The sequence below is a fragment of the Octopus bimaculoides genome, chromosome 13, assembly GCF_046866305.1.
Source record: "Octopus bimaculoides isolate indiv1 chromosome 13, ASM4686630v1, whole genome shotgun sequence".
NCBI classification, from domain to species: domain Eukaryota; kingdom Metazoa; phylum Mollusca; class Cephalopoda; order Octopoda; family Octopodidae; genus Octopus; species Octopus bimaculoides.
The window spans coordinates 54,319,425-54,335,900 of NC_142940.1; the positions used below are offsets into that span (position 1 = coordinate 54,319,425).

A 16,476-nucleotide genomic window follows, 5' to 3' on the forward strand; every position below is an offset into this window, starting at 1 on the left:
TATATATGTATATGTACATAATATATATATATATATATATATATATATATATATATATATATAATATATGTACATAAAATATATGTACACAATATATATTTTTATGAGCTATCAATAGTTTCATAATGAAAACATCTTACCATTGTTTAACACGTGAAGTACCAGACGTGTAAAAAAATGGAGTCTGAGATGTTTTCATCGCAGGAAGTGACTATTAGTAGCTCATAAAAATATATGCTGTATTTATTAAATGATATATGTGTGTATATATATATATATATATATATATATATATATATATATATATAGTTTAAATTTATAGAAAGACAAAAGACGAAGACAGGTTTATGAACAATAAGCAAGTGTATTAGTGTATTAGTTTGACGCTCGGGAAAAATGGAAAAGTCTTCAACGTTTCGAGCCTACGTTCTTCAACAGAAAGGAATAAGAGAAAATAAACAGAGAGAGAAGGAAAAAAAAAACTTGTAGACTTCAGCGGTCCAACATGGCGAATATATAACACATACTCATAGTTATATGCATGTATGTACATGTAAATATGTGTATATATATATATATATATATATATATATATATATATATATATATATATATATATATATATATATATATATATATATATATATATATATATATATATATATATATATGTTTACATGTACATACATACATATGCATGTGTGTGTATGCGTGGTTAGAGACATATAGAGGAAGTTTAGAGAAAGAGAGAATGAGAGAACAGTGCTCTCACCACAAAATATTTGCTAATGATCTTCACCCTCTTTGGTCCGCACACAGCCGAGGCATTCGAACAACATCCGGTTACATTACGGCATCGATGGATGACTGTGCATGATGGGAAATAGACACGATTTTTAGCTTCGTTGTCTTGAATATAGACAATTTCTGGTCGAGGATGTTTACATCTATGCAACGGCGATGATGACATCTCTTGAACATGAGACAACGCTTTGTCCAGTCCTGAAATGAAAGAAAATAGACAACCTTTAGCCAATAGGAACAAGACTACAAAGATCGTCTCTTGCATCTGACTAACAAACTGAAAAGAATACGTACCGAAAAATAAATGGAAGTTTTAATAACACTTGATCAAGATCGTATAAAGATTAAGCTACCTATTAATTCGATATCCAAGCTTATCTATCATCGATTGTGTCTGATATCAAAAATTCCTTTATGCAGTTAATGTCCTTCAGGAAGGTAAGACATTTACGACAGCCATTTTCCTCTGACTGCAAACAGAGAGAAAATGATGTCCAAATGATGGATACAGCATGTCCCGAAAGAGACAGCAAGTGTGTGTGGAGTAAATGTATGTTATTAATATTTAGATTAGATTGAAGCCATGCGGAGGTATCAACTTGAGGAATTTTAGTCGAATGACTCGACCCCAGTACTTATTTTTTAAGCGTGGTATTTCATTTGCTGAACCGCTAAGTTGTGGGGACATAAACACACCAACACCGGTTGTGAAGCTGTGGTTGGGGGACAAATACAGACACACATATACGCGCGCGCAAGCTGGGCTAAATGCTTAGCGGCAATTCGTTTTCTAGTTCTGAATCCGAAATTCCGCTGGGGTCGATATAATACCTTTCATCCGTTCGAAGTCGATAAAATAAGTACGAATTGAACTCTGGGGGGAGATATAATCGACTAACCCACAGCCCCGAAGTTGCTGGCCTTGCGCTAAAATGTGAAATTAAATATATCGTTTACACAGAGACTTGAATCTGTGCTGACACAAGCACATACATACGCATATACACAAACACGGACACCTCTCTTCCCCTCTCCCCCTCACACGCATTCAGAAACCGACACGACGATTGCTTCGTCCGATATTGATAATGTTCAATGAACTTCAAAATGATCGGTGTGACAATTCCTAAATAAAAATAGCTACATGAAACTCTACATTTGTGTCGAGCAATACCTCTGAATGTAGGCCACTCCAACTGACCCAATTTCAACAGAGATAATATAATATAATATAATATAATATAATATAATATAATATAATATAATACAATATAATGTAATAATAATAATAATAATATATATATATATATATATATATATATATATATATATATATATATATATATATATATATACTATTAAATCTCTGAGCGAGATGTAAACAGTAGCAATACGGAATCATAATATATACATATATATATATATACAAACATATATATATATATATATATATATATATATATATATATATATATATATATATATATATATATATATATATACATACAACATACATATATATATATATACGAAACGTCTAGTTAGAATAGAGACAGCTGATGAAGGAATATTCCAAGTGGCTTTCCGTTTTCCTATGTGTTCGTTCCGTTGTCTGTAGTTCATTGTTCTAACGTCCTGTACCCTGATATGCATATATATACACATGTAGATGTAAGTATGTACATATATGTGTGTATACATGTATATATATTCTTTGTATTATATATATATATATATATATATATATATATAGTTATGGATTTATGCAGAATATATATATATGTATATATATATATATATATATATATATATATATGTGTGTGTGTGTGTGTGTGTGTGTGTGTGTGTGTGTGTGTGTGTGTGTGTGTGTGTGTGTGTGTGTATATGCATGAATATGTATATGCACGCGTAATTTGGAAGTGCTCTGTCTCTTTCCTCCCGTGCATGTCTTTATATATGCATGCATGTGCGCGCGCGCACGCACACACACACACAAACCTACATTACAACCTTGGCATCACTTTTGGCCAAGGTTGTATGAATGCAGCCGTGTTTAACGTTTCAATTGTTATTAACAGAAAACTAATCAACCAAACTGAAAACAAATTTGGCTCCAGACTGATGATTCCTCTTCCATTCATTCATCTTACATCCGCCTTAATTTCCTGAATGCATTACTAATTTCTTTTTCTTCTTTTCTGCACACTCACATATTTACACAGAATGTCGGAATGTAGGCTATAGGAATTATGTAGGGGGCTGCCTGACTACCTGTCTGCACGCCGATAGCATTTTTATCTATCTGACCTATCTACCTACCTACCTACCTACCTACCTACCTACCTACCTACCTATCTATCTATCTATCTATCTATCTATCTATCTATCTATCTATCTATCTGTTTTTATCTGTCTGTCTGTCTCTCTCTATCTATCTGTCTCTGTCTCTCTGTCTCTCTCTATCTATCTAACTGTCTCTCTTTCTATCTATCTGTCTATCTCTATCTCTATTTATCTATTTTTGTGTCTGTCTCTGTCTATCTATCTATCTATCTATCTATCTATCTATCTATCTATCTATTACTTTAAATTTTTTAATTGTTTCGGCTTCAAAGCAGCAGTCGTGCTGGGACGGGAATTACTAAAAACCAGTCACGACTTATCAACTGATCAATGTTGTCATCCTGTGCTAATGAATGTAAAATGTGATCGGGTTGGAAAAAGAAGAAAAAAAAAAAACGAGGTTTTCTCAATTAATGATGTGGCAACAGATATCAAAACTCAAATTTTCTCTGGGTTGCTATTGTTCTCTGAATGGATGAAAGGCAAAAATTGACCTCTGTAGAATTTGAACTCAGAACGGGAAGACGAACGAAATGCCGTTATGCATCTTGTCCTGCGTGCTAACGGTTCTGCCAGCTCGCTGTCCCAGTATAAACGTAGTAATAACAAAAAATAACTTTAACATATACAATTATTTTTCTCTAATATATACACAAGTACCGGTACTCCAAAAGGATGAACGACAAATTCGACTTTGAACGCAGAACGTAAAACCGGAAGAAATGTTGCTAAGCATTTTATCCGGCGTGCTAACGATTCTGCCTGTTAGCCGCCTTAAAAATCTATAACATGTTTTGGTTTAAAATTTTGGCACAAGACCAACAAGGGAGTGGTAGGGGCTAAGTCGATTACGGAGACCCCCCAGTGCTCAACTGGTACTTATTTTATCGGCCCCCGAAAAGGATGAAAGGCAAAGTCGACTTCGGCGGAAGTGGAACTCGGAATGTTAAGGACGGATGAAATGTCGCTAAGTATTTTGTTCGGAGAACTAACGATCCCGCATGCTCACTATTCTTAATGCTAAAGCAATAATGGCTTCAAATTTTGGCACAAGGTAAGTCGGTTCCACCGAGCCCAGTGTTCAGCCGGAAGTCATTTCATTGACCCCCAAAAAGGATGAGAAGCACAGTCGACTTAGGCGGAATTTGAACTCAGAACGTAAGGACAGACGAAATGCCGCTAAGTGCTTTGTCCAGCGCGCTAACTGTTCTGCTATTTCACCTCCTTAAAAGATCGTTAACATGTATGTAAGATTAAAAAAGTAAAAAAGAAAGAAACAAGCAAGCAACAGCATTACTAGAAAGTAAAATCAGTGGAAAGTCCAAGTGACAAGGGTTCAATCCTCACCTGATATAACATCATCGTAGCCACTCATCATGCGTGGAAACCGTCCTCTGTCTGAGTATGTGCGTTCTAGCTCGTAGCCGAGTAAGCGATCAATCTGTTCCCTGGTGGCGTCCTTGCCTGCAAATAGTCGTATCAACTCTCGGGCTGTGTGTGTGGTCTTGATAGCTTTCTTGAACTCAGAAACCAGTATGGAATTGAGACGCGCTGATTCCTGCATTAAACGGCAACAAAAACAAAAAAAGAAAAAAAAGAAAAAAGAACACAAACAAAATTTTGTTCGAGCAAAAAGTGTGTGGGGCAGGAGGTATGGAAAGGGAAGGTGGAGAAGTGTGGAAAGTGGTGGTGGTGGCGGAGGGAAAAAAAGCATTTAAATAACTGCGTACACATCATCATCATCATCATCATCATCATCATTTCTGTGAACATTAAATAATCAGTTTTAGTAAAATGACTTTGAACCCCGTCAACCAATAGAAATTAGAAATGAAAGCAGATCTGATGATTCTAAGCGTTAGAAAAAGAAATTATATATGTTATTATCTCTTTATTTCGTATACTTTCTTTTAAAATCACAATTCTATGGTGTTTAGTCAAGATGTCATCACGAGGCAATTTCTCTATATAATCATTTTTTTTTTCATGTTTATATATTTAATTATCGTCACTAAAATTCATTTACTCTCGTAAACTAAATTATACTCCATCGCTTTCATCGTAGTCGTCATGATGATGATTACGATTATCACTATCATCATCGTCGTCATCGTCATCATCATCGTCGTCATCGTCATCATCATCATTGTCGTCGTCATCATCATTATTATCATCAAACTTTGTCTATCTGAGCACAATAGGAAACTAGAGTTCTACTCTGTGTCATAACAAGTCCTTTCGTTTTTTTTTCGTTTTTTTTCCCAGTTTTATTCTGTATCAAATAAAACAAAAGGACAAACGATTTGATAAAAAAAAGTTAATAAATAATAAATAAAACCAGCTCGGATTTCGTTTCGCAAAGGATTGAATTTTGGTCAGTTGAAAAAAAGTGTAACTTTTTAAACCGTTTGGCCCTGAAAGAAGTTGTCTACGGTAAGATTTTATAGTAAAACATTAACATTAATTACCTCCAAGATATCAAGTACAGTACTCCGTCGCCATATTTTCTTCCTTACACATTGATAATGAAGACAGCTGAGTGTAGTTTCTAGTTGTCGTTCATCTCAATGGGCAAATATTTCACTGCAATGCAGGGCTGAGTTCAGTCTTTATCACGAGAAATGTGGCCTGATTAACATTCTTTTCAAAGAATCACATATTTTTTTTTTATCGCGAAACGTAACAAGAACCAAAAGTAAGAACCGATTTTTATAGCCCTTTTAGTTTCGGAACACAAGCTCAGGAACAGGGGTTGCAAGCGCTACCCCTAAAATGTTTTTTGGTGGAGTGGAGCAATGAAAATGCTTTGAACATCTTGGGTTGGACCTAGGCTTGCACCCACTCAGCAAACTTCGTTCCCGCACTTAGGAACACAAATATAAACTAATCAGAAATTGTACATTCATATTTTCCACGAATGATAAAATCGAAAGCAAATCCGACTCGCGAACTCGGTTTTACAGAAATTTAACTCATCTCGTTAAACATTGGAACAAGGTAACATATTTGGGGAGTGGGGCACAGTTGATTAATATATCCCTCAGTATGTCACTGTTCCTTATTATATTAGTCCTTGAACAAAAAAGGTAAAGTCTTTCCCAATGGAATAAACATCGAAATAATAAGCCAGTTTTTGCCTAAATAAACTAGAATACTGAACAAAGGTCTTGCGTAAAGGCCATATATTTACAAGGTATAAAGGCGGTGAGATGGAAGAATTGTTTGCATGCCGGACAAAATGCTGCTAATCACCGATATCGACTTTGCTTTTCATTCTTTCGGGATCGATAAAATAAGCACCAGTTGAGCACTGGGGTCGATGTAACCGACTTCCCCCCACACCCCGAAATTGCAGGCCTTGTACCATAATTTGAAACCAATAATTTTACAAGATTTTGCAGGCACGTGTAGAAAATGAATTTATAGTTCCTTAATGTGCCGTAGTGCACCTTTTGAATGTGCCAGTGTGCCGCAGGACAACCCTCAACTCTAAGCAATAACTATTGACGAAAGAAAAGAAATCGCTATGATCAATCTACTTGTCTACCCTTTTTTTTTTTACTTTTCTTTCATTCCTAAAACCCGAACATATTTTACATAGAAAAAAAAAAAAAAGAAACCCAATAACAACAAAAGCTCAAGATAGTTAAGACAGGAAATTGATATTTTATGAATTACATGTTTTTTTCTTCTTCTTTTTTTTTTTCTCGGGGGTACTAGTAAGGTGAAGGAAATTGAAATAGAGCTGAAAATCAAAACAATCTCGACTTTGATTCCCAACTCGCCTCTGCCATTTATCACCACTCAAACTAAAGTGAAACAGGAAGAGGTTAAACAGGAAAACTAGTTCTTTACTTTTCCACAACCACTTTTGTTTATTCTGCAATGTATTCTGTTATTTTTCTGGCGGAATGGATGCTTGTCATTGAAGATAAGGAAATCTTAATAAATGGAGCTCAGGAAAATTAAAATAAAATCTGTTCCAGGAATAGTTGTTATTGTTAAAAGTAGACAAATGATAGTTTTGTCAGATGTGGACAGCGTCGTGTTGAAACGCGCTCGAGGTTGGCGATGAAGTTTTACTGACAGCTGGGGATTATAGGGGTCAGTTCTATTAAACATTATTACCCACAAAGGAGATCTACTTTTCAAGCCAGAAGTGCAATATAAAGGGGAACAGAATAAAATTAGATGACTGAAACAACAAAATATCCTGATTAATCAGAAATAAATATGGAGGCGAAATGAAAATGTAATGAGAAAAAGAAAAAAACGAAGACTAACAAATAGGAAAAGCGGCAGATTACAAGGAAATAATATTGTAATTTCTTTCTAGGATTTTACACTGATTGATGAGCAATTGAAGTCTACTTATGACTAAACATTCGTTGTTTATAGAAAGGTTGGTTGAATATTTGATATCAATGTTAAAATATTGGTTTCAAATTTTGACAAAAGATCAGCAATTTCGGGGGTTGAGGGCTAGTCAATTACATCAACTTCAGTGTTCAACTGGTACTTATTTTATTGACCCCGAAAGGATGAAAGGCAAAGTCGATCTCAGCTGAATTTGAACTCAGAACTTAATGACGGTCGAAATGCCGCTAAGCATTTTACCCGGAATGTTAACGATTCTCCCAGCTCGCTGCCTTACATCAATGTTGAATATTAAAGTATTGTTTTTAACATATTCTTTTTTGTCTCCGTTCAAAGTTTATTTTAAGGAAGTGGATGTGGATTCATGCACTTTTAAAGGTTACTTTGTGACAAAAGCCAAGGTTTGAAATCAAATCGCAATCTTCACTCACCAAACACCATCCATACCTCTTGAACTACAACGAGTGACATTTTTCATCCAAGAGATATCGATTCATTTCTACATGTGTTTGTCAGAGGAGGAACAACAATGCCAAAGACCTTTTTGAGGGACTCCTACTAAACGGAAGGACACAACCCTCCTTACAATCCCAAATAGAAAATAGAATGAGATGGTCATGATTGGAACGCTTAAAACCCAAACTGAAGCTAAATAAGAAGTTTTTTTCATAAAACAAATACTGGCGTCGAACGGCTCCAATTTTTATAGGAATAAAAGTATCGTTTTTAAATCCAGTTCTCATTTTGTAGATCCAAGAACGAGGAACGATATTTTCGGTTCTGGTAAAATTTGAAATCCAGCCTTAGGGGGACGAAACTAACTTCTAAATGTATATTATCAATATTGATGCGCAGCAATGTTTGATATATCCTATTACTTGACAGTGCGATTGTGAAGATCAGCACTTGGCTGCTGTGGCTCTTGTCAAAGGATGGTAGAGTCTCATTCCCCATAAAAGTGGAGCTTAACAACAAATGCGTCTTTCTAACAATCCTATTTTTATGTTGCACAAATATGGAATTTGACGAAAGACCCCAAGAAATCAAGCTTAGAAGAGCTGACGAACGCATTATGCTTGGCACAAAGTAAGAAGAAAATAAAACAATGAATTCAAGTTCGTAAAATCACAGAAATGGAGTTGGGGCGGACGTTCTAGAAGAAGACAGTTAGAATGTTGATAATGAGAGGTTGCAAAAGAAACAGTGGGCGAAAATGAACAAAATGGAGGAGGGACCTGGATATATTTAACAATAATTTGAGATCGATTAACCAAATTCGAAGGTTATGAGAATAAAGGTGAAGGCCTTTACCTAACAGTGGGAAAGTAATAACCGATTCGATTGATTGATTACTCTAGCAAAACTCATTGAACCATCGGTAAAAATATAACCTATTTTAAAATAAATTTGATGTTTCGATCTTTTTTATGTTTTTCTCATTTGGCCAATTAAGAGATAGTCTCAACGGTTGAACGTGAAAGTTATGTACTTTCTACGGCGATTCATATCAACTACACACTAAGAATATACAAGCGGAACTAAGTACAATTACATGTCTTCGCTGGAATTTATACAATACAAACATTGAAAAAATATATTCAATCCCATTAGAATTAGTTTGAAGGAAAGATTCCATGTTTTGTTTTTTTTTTTAATTTTTGTCCCCGGGGTATCAATTAGGTAGATGCTTGACAGATAAGTTATTATAAACAACTTTCTGTGTTTCTTTCGTATTTTGCTTCTCCGGTTGATACGTGCCCAACCAGGCACACATTGTACAAATAGTTTTAACCAATCGTTTTCTGTATATATAATGCGCCTCTTAAGTATAAGGCAGCAAAAAACGTTTTAAGACTGAAAACTGAAATTCTGCGATTTTCTGATGGCCATCGTTATGCTCTTATATTGTAACATTTTGTGTCAGCATTAACAAAGAAGAAAGAGAAAAAAAAGAAAAAGGAAACAAGTCTGACTGAACTGCAGTTCTCCTTGTCTACAGAACTCTATGTAGTAAGACACAGTGTATTGACAAAGCTTTTTCACAAGGCTCTCTATCTAATAATACTGCTTCACGAGCCCTTAACTAGGGACACATCTGAGGACTTACAACAAGGAGCCTGTCTTGTGACACCGCTTCGTAAGACTCTAAGCAGCATCACTGCTTCGAAAAACTCAATCTATTAACACTGGTTCACAACACTCTATCTAATAAAACTGATTCTCAGAACGCTATTTAGTGGCACTACTTCACAAGACATTACCAAGTGACTTCTGCCCACATTCCCAACTTTGGGAGAATTCGCAGGCTAGACAACAGGTGCTACAGACATTAACTTCTTGGGATCTTATCATTATTATTATTAGACATATTTCATTGAAGCGAAGTAGATAGAGTAAATAAACTTTGTCAGACTGGTCAAGCTGGGCCGTCATTAAGTCATTAAATCAACGAAGACGTATCTCTAACATGTTCCCCCATCACCTACCGCACACGCTCACGTACATATATGCACACGCATGTATATACGTACATATCTATGTGTGTGTGTGTGTGTGTGTGTGTGTGTGTGTGTGTGTGTGTGTGTTTGTCCCCAACCAGTGTTGGTTGGTTTCGGTTCCTGTAACTTAGCAGTTCGGCAAAAAATGAAAAAAAAACCGATAGAATAAGTACCATGCTTTAAAAAATAGTCCTGGGGTTGATTTGTTCGACTAAAAGACACTTCAAGGCGGTGCCCCAGCATGGCCACAGAGCAATGACTGAAACAAGTAAAAGATAAAGAAACAAAATGAAATCGTGGGTGAAGATGGGTGAATGGAAACAGATTGACATGCCTGAGTAATAGCTTATCTTTAGTGATTAAGATATAATTAATTATGGGACGCTGGTGTCATATTAATTCATTAAAATCTAATCACATTTATTACATTTTCGTGTGAGCCCAGTGGTACAGAGTGCTTAGCTAGCGTCCCAAGTCTGTTTTAGATAGATTATGTGAGTAAGGAAGAGAGAGAGAGAGAGAGAGAGAGAGAGAGAGAGAGAGAGAGAGAGAGAGAGGGAGAGAGAGGGAGAGAGAGTATCATTAAATGGGAATGAGTGAATGAGAGAAAGAGAGAGAGAGAGAGTCAAAGAGAGAGGGAGAGGGTGAGAGTGGATAAGCTACAACGCTAGAATAGAGAACATTTTTCTATTCCTCCACCTCCTCCCCTCGAAACGTTAGTCTCTATTTCATCTGACGTCATACCAACAGACACACCTCTTCTGTTTATATTTTCGCATCCGATTCACTTCGACTCACATCATCATCATCATCATCATCAGCTAATGGTTTGCTATTTCTGGGGATTATCCTTGAACAGAAATTTCATTTCAGCCCCCTCTCCTTCAGCCCCCCCGAGAACTTACTTTCATCATATTTCATTCATTTGTTGATTCATATTTTAATAAATGTCTTCTTTATCTTGTCTCAGCATCTCTTTGTCTCCCTGTTTCTGATTCTGTTCTGTTGTTATCGTATCTGTCTGTCTGTCTCTGTGTCTATCTGTCTGTCTGTCTATCTATCTATCTATCTTTATGCATACTTTCACGTGCATAGACATAGATACACCCTCCCATAATATATATATATATATATATATATATATATATATATACATATGTATGTATATGAATGTGTATTTGTATGTATATACATATACATACAAACATACATATATATAGGTATGTATATCTACATACATGCATACATATATATATATATATATATATATATATATATATATATACTTTATTTAAAAGCAGCAGAAATATAACAAAATAACCGTTATATGTATATATATATATATATATATATATATATATATATATATATATATATAGAGAGAGAGAGAGAGAGAGAGAGAGAGAGAGAGAGATACACATACATTCCCACACACACTGACAAACACGCACACACACAGATTTATATATATACATATATATATATTAGCTATTATACTATAAAGGCTCCCAAATACAATTTCCGTTAGAGATTGTAAACGTATTCAGACTAAACTGGACAACAGCAATAAAAATAATAAAAAAACTAAGAAATCACCGGTTTTGAAAGCTAGACCAAACATACTATCATCATCCATACCGTGCTTTATCATCAATGGAATCCAGCCAGAGGAATATCATATTCTTGATTCTACTTTAGTTATTTTCTTTTTCGAGTAAGATGTACTTTTATGTCCGTCTAGCGATTTGTGAGGCTTGAAGTTGCGGAGGCGCGTTCATGGCAGACATGTTTGTTATCAGTAGTCGCCGAAGCTGTAACCCAAACAACACTAATTGGCATTTCGTGTTGGGTAGGCAGATTAAGAACGTCAAAGATATCCTACGTGAGTCTGGAGTTTGCGCAGTTACGCTGGGAGGGAGGGGAGAGAGACAGAAAGAGAAAGAGAGAGAGAGAGAGAGAGAGAGATTGAAATACAGAGAGCGGAGAACGGGCAAAGGAAGAGTATGTTTGGAAAAGAAAGAGAGGGAAAGAGGAGAAGGGAGAGGAAGAAATAAAGAGACGAGGTAGAGAGAGAAAGAGAGAGAGAGACGGAAAGAAAGGGTGAGAAGGAGAATGGGATAGGGGAAGAGAGAGAGAGGATGAGAATGAGTAAGAATAACAATTTCATTATATAGAGGAGTGGCTGTGTGGTTGCTTCCCAACCACATGGTTCCGGGTTCAGTCTCACTGTGTGGTATCTTGGGCAAATGTCTTCTGCTATAGCCTCGGGCCGACCAAAGCCTTGTGAGTGGATTTGGTAGACGGAAACTGAAAGAAGCCCGTCGTATATATATATATATATATATATATGTTTGTGTATCTGTGTTTGCCCCCCCCCCCCATGGTCGCAGTCAAATGACTGAAACAAATAAAAGAGTATCTATCTATATATATATATATATATATATATATATATACATATATATATATACATTTAAAAACGAACATAAAGTGAGCCAGTACAATGTAAAATTTAATAACGTATTATTATCATTATTAAAATAATAATATTAATAATAAAGTGACCAGCAAGTTTAACCTATGTAGGTAAAATATACAAATAAATAAAGTCAGGTACCGGAATACAACTAAACGTACAAAAGGTAAAATCAATGGATACCAAAATACCTGTTCTTGCTTTGTGGTTTATATACGATAAAGTCTACTTTTATCATATACATTGCATTCACTGTGTTTCTTAATAGTGAAAAATTTGTGAATTTGGAGTGTTAACTCCTCTTTCTAGCAAGTGGTATACCGGTACCTACTTTATATATATATATATATATATATATATATATATATATATATATATATATATATATATATATATATATATATATATATATATATATATATATATATATATATATATATATATATATATATATGTAAGGGACGACCGTGCGAACTCATAAAAGGAGATATGGTGACGAATGGAAAAACAGAGGACTCCTTTTATTTAAACGTGTCACACGGTCGAACATACAAATATATATCAATGAATGATATACATAATATGTTATGCGACGATAACATAGATGACCAGTAATGAAAGACCACAACCGTATAAGATGAATAACAGATATATTTATTGTAGCGTTATAGATGTATGTCTGTGTGAGAGTGTGAATGCGACATATAAGAACATAATCAAAGACAGGCCGTCGTACAAAGAAAAGTGTGTATGTGAGTGATACATGTGTGTGTATGTTATTACAGCAGAGAGAAAGAGAGTCAGTAAATGACACGTGAGCAATTATACCAGTTCGTTAGTACACTATAGGAAAAGTTCTGTATGTGAAAGTGAGGAAAGGCTGAGTGTTGCAGAGCTTATCACTAGTTGTGTTTTGGCGTCGATGCCAGGGCCTTGATTCTTGTTATACAGATGTTCATCGCTGGCTGAGAATTTCTTGTCTGTTTAAGAACTCTTGTCTGTTTATTTACCGTGGTGAAGCTGAGTCACCTAACAGAATCGAAGAGAGAGATGTGCCGCGGAGTTTTGGTTTGGTGTACATAGTAAATCGTGTTGACGCTGGTAGCGTAGAGGCTGCTTGGTAGGTGCTCGTAGAATCGTGTTGGTCATGATGATGATGCTGGATAGTAGTAGTAGACTCTTGTTGCTGATGTGGCGACGGCGGAGGTCATCGTGGCTGGACGAAGCTGCTGAAGTGGTCGCTGGCTGCTGCTGCTGTCGTGTGGTACACGGAACAGTTCTCAAAGAGAAACTGGACCGAGACAAATTATTGGGTATGAGTTAAAGCTATTTATAACAAACTATGGGCTCCCGAAGGCTTCAGAATTTTACTCCATCACGTGACCTTATAAGGGGCCGTGATTGGTCAGTTCGCGTTCTGGCGGGAACGGTTCGAAGAAGTTGCCGATTCGAATAATGATCAGTCACGTGATGGACAAGGAATGGGTTCTCTACTACGCTCGCATTTATTTATATTTAAATGAGAAGATTGTATGTAATGGCGATAGTAGTTTGTATCTAATGGCGGGAGGTAGTTTCACTACATATATATATATATATATATATATATATATATATATATATATATAATTCAGGCCGGTGTAAGATTTGTATCAGAATGTTGTGAGTTGTAAACGCTAGCGGGATAATTTCTTATTGTAAATCTTACTGTTGCGCTTTTTACGGAACATAACATACAATCTACGTGTTTCTGATTGGTCGCAAGGGCAATTTGACTGCACAAAAGGAAGTGGTACTACGTTTTTGATTGTCCCTATGATTGCACAACGATTTTTCTCTGCGGAATTTTATGACTGAGAAAAAATGCTCAAGGCCTACAATTTTGTTTAAGAGTAGTTTTGATTGTGCTCGAGGGATGTCCGTTTCAAAAGTTAAACGACATATGATCCGTAAGAGAGGCGGCTGTAATAGCTGCTTTACTTCCCCCACCTGATGGCAGTAACAGAGCATTGATAAGCGTTTATATTCGTGAAGAGAACCAAATAGCCTATTGGGAATAATAAGCGAGACGACACGTCATATAAAATAAATATTGTTTATTTAATGGTATTTCGTTAAACGTAAGACAGAAGCAATTCGTTATGGTTAATTTGGAGAACCAGAATACAAGGATTTAGTTGAACGTTTACAGTTATCGTTCTTGGTTGTCATATTAGATTTACAATCAACTTTTAAACTTCCAGGTGTTCGGCCAACTGGACATACTACTTATTGAATTAGCGTTCGAAGTAGCCGAATATTCCACAGACACGTGTACTCTTAACGTCATTCTCCAGTAGAATCAACGTGGCACATTTTTGACTAGGCTGGACCTTCAAATTGTAGGTACATTCCATCAAATGGGTATCCACACAGTTTCTGTCTAACCAAATTCGATCACAAGGCTTAGGTCGTCCACAGGTTATGACAAATGCATTTTTTCAAGATACCAGTCAGTAGGATTGAATTTGAGGCTTGAATTGTAGCGAAGTGGACATCGTAACTGCTTAGCCATGTTTGTCAAGTAAGTAATACCTGAAACACAAGTTCGATTCTTGATTGCAGTATATCTCTCAACTTCATACCTTCGGTTTCTGGTCATAGTAAAAACCCAGGATCTATTTCGACTCAACCAAGCTGTTCAACGCCTGGTTAATGTCAAAACTCAGTTAAAGTGACAAACTCAGCCAAGGTGTCCAGTTTTTAGGAGCAGAGAAGGACCAGAATAAAGACTGACCTTGTCACGTTAACTTCTGAGTATAGTACAAAATCAGAATATAAATAAACCATGTCAAACTGCCTTCTTCTTGCTATAATACAAAGCCAGGCTATTGATAATCTCTGTCAAGCTGTCTGTCTGGTTATAGTCTAAAGCGATAATGTAGATGATAATTAGTTGAATTTTTTAGATTCTGGCTATAGTCCATAATCCCAGTGAAGCTGTCTAGCTGCTGGTTATAGTACAAAGAAGCCAAGGCATACATCGACACAAGTCAATGAAGAAATCTCTACTTGGCCTTTCGAATTGCAAGAAATAACAACCAAACCCAACCTGATTTAACAAAATACCTTACCATCTTAAAAAGTAGAAAGATGTATTAGATAATATACGGCTAGTTACACTATCTCTTAAAACAAAATAATAGAATGGTCACTTTGGAATGACCTTTAATAATACGTTTTCCTCGAAGCGGAATGACCAGGCGCTAAACAACAACAACAACAACAACAACAACAACAATAACAATAACTACAACAACAACATTTTAGTTACTGCCAGGCTATTTAAAGCCAAACATTTCAGTATTCACTAAAGAATCCAGTCACTGTTTTTAGAACATAAAGAATTCTAATGGAAACCAATTTAAATTGCTGATTTGACAGTTTAATTCCAGCCTACTGTTTTGTCTTTAATCGAAAAGATTTATAATACATGTGCGCGCACGCACACTCCCACAAATACAGTATTTCCTCCACACAGTCAATTTTTATTCACACATATGCCAATTATGCATAACATACACATCACATACAAAATTACACCCACACACACATGTACTGAACTTTCTCCCCCCCCCCCCATGCACACATAGACACATATTTCACTCATCACACAGTGATAGCTTTTTATTTTCTTTTTCAATGTGACAAAAATGGCGGAGCGCCGGGTAAAGTGCTTGGAAATATCTTAACTTCCCCTTCCTGCGTTCTGAGTTCAAACGGTGTCAAGGTTGATTTTGAGTTTTTATCCGACAGGGATCGATAAAATAAATAATAGGCGCAGGCGTACATGTGTGGTAAAAAGCTTTCTTCTCAACCACGTGATTCCGGGTTCAGTCCCATTGAGTGGCACCTTGGGCAAGTGTCTTCAACTACAGCCTCAGGCCAACCAAAGCCGTGTGAGTAGATTTGGTAGATGGAAAATTTAAAAAGCCCATC

General features: G+C 35.9%; 1 protein-coding gene across 6 annotated transcripts in view; it reads right to left on the reverse strand.

Annotated features, from left to right (window-relative positions):
• LOC106867557 (uncharacterized) overlaps positions 1-16,476 on the reverse strand; it is a 235,134-nt gene that overhangs the window by 7,379 nt on the left and 211,279 nt on the right. For 5 of the 6 annotated variants that reach the window (XM_089361797.1, XM_089361799.1, XM_089361801.1 and 2 more), the window contains 2 exons: positions 4,495-4,708; positions 773-1,002 (listed from right to left, as the gene is read on the reverse strand). In XM_089361797.1, coding sequence (XP_089217923.1) covers positions 773-1,002; positions 4,495-4,708 — 444 coding nt within the window. The remainder of the gene's footprint in view (positions 1-772; positions 1,003-4,494; positions 4,709-16,476) is intronic. The other variant, XM_089361798.1, reaches the window with a different exon arrangement.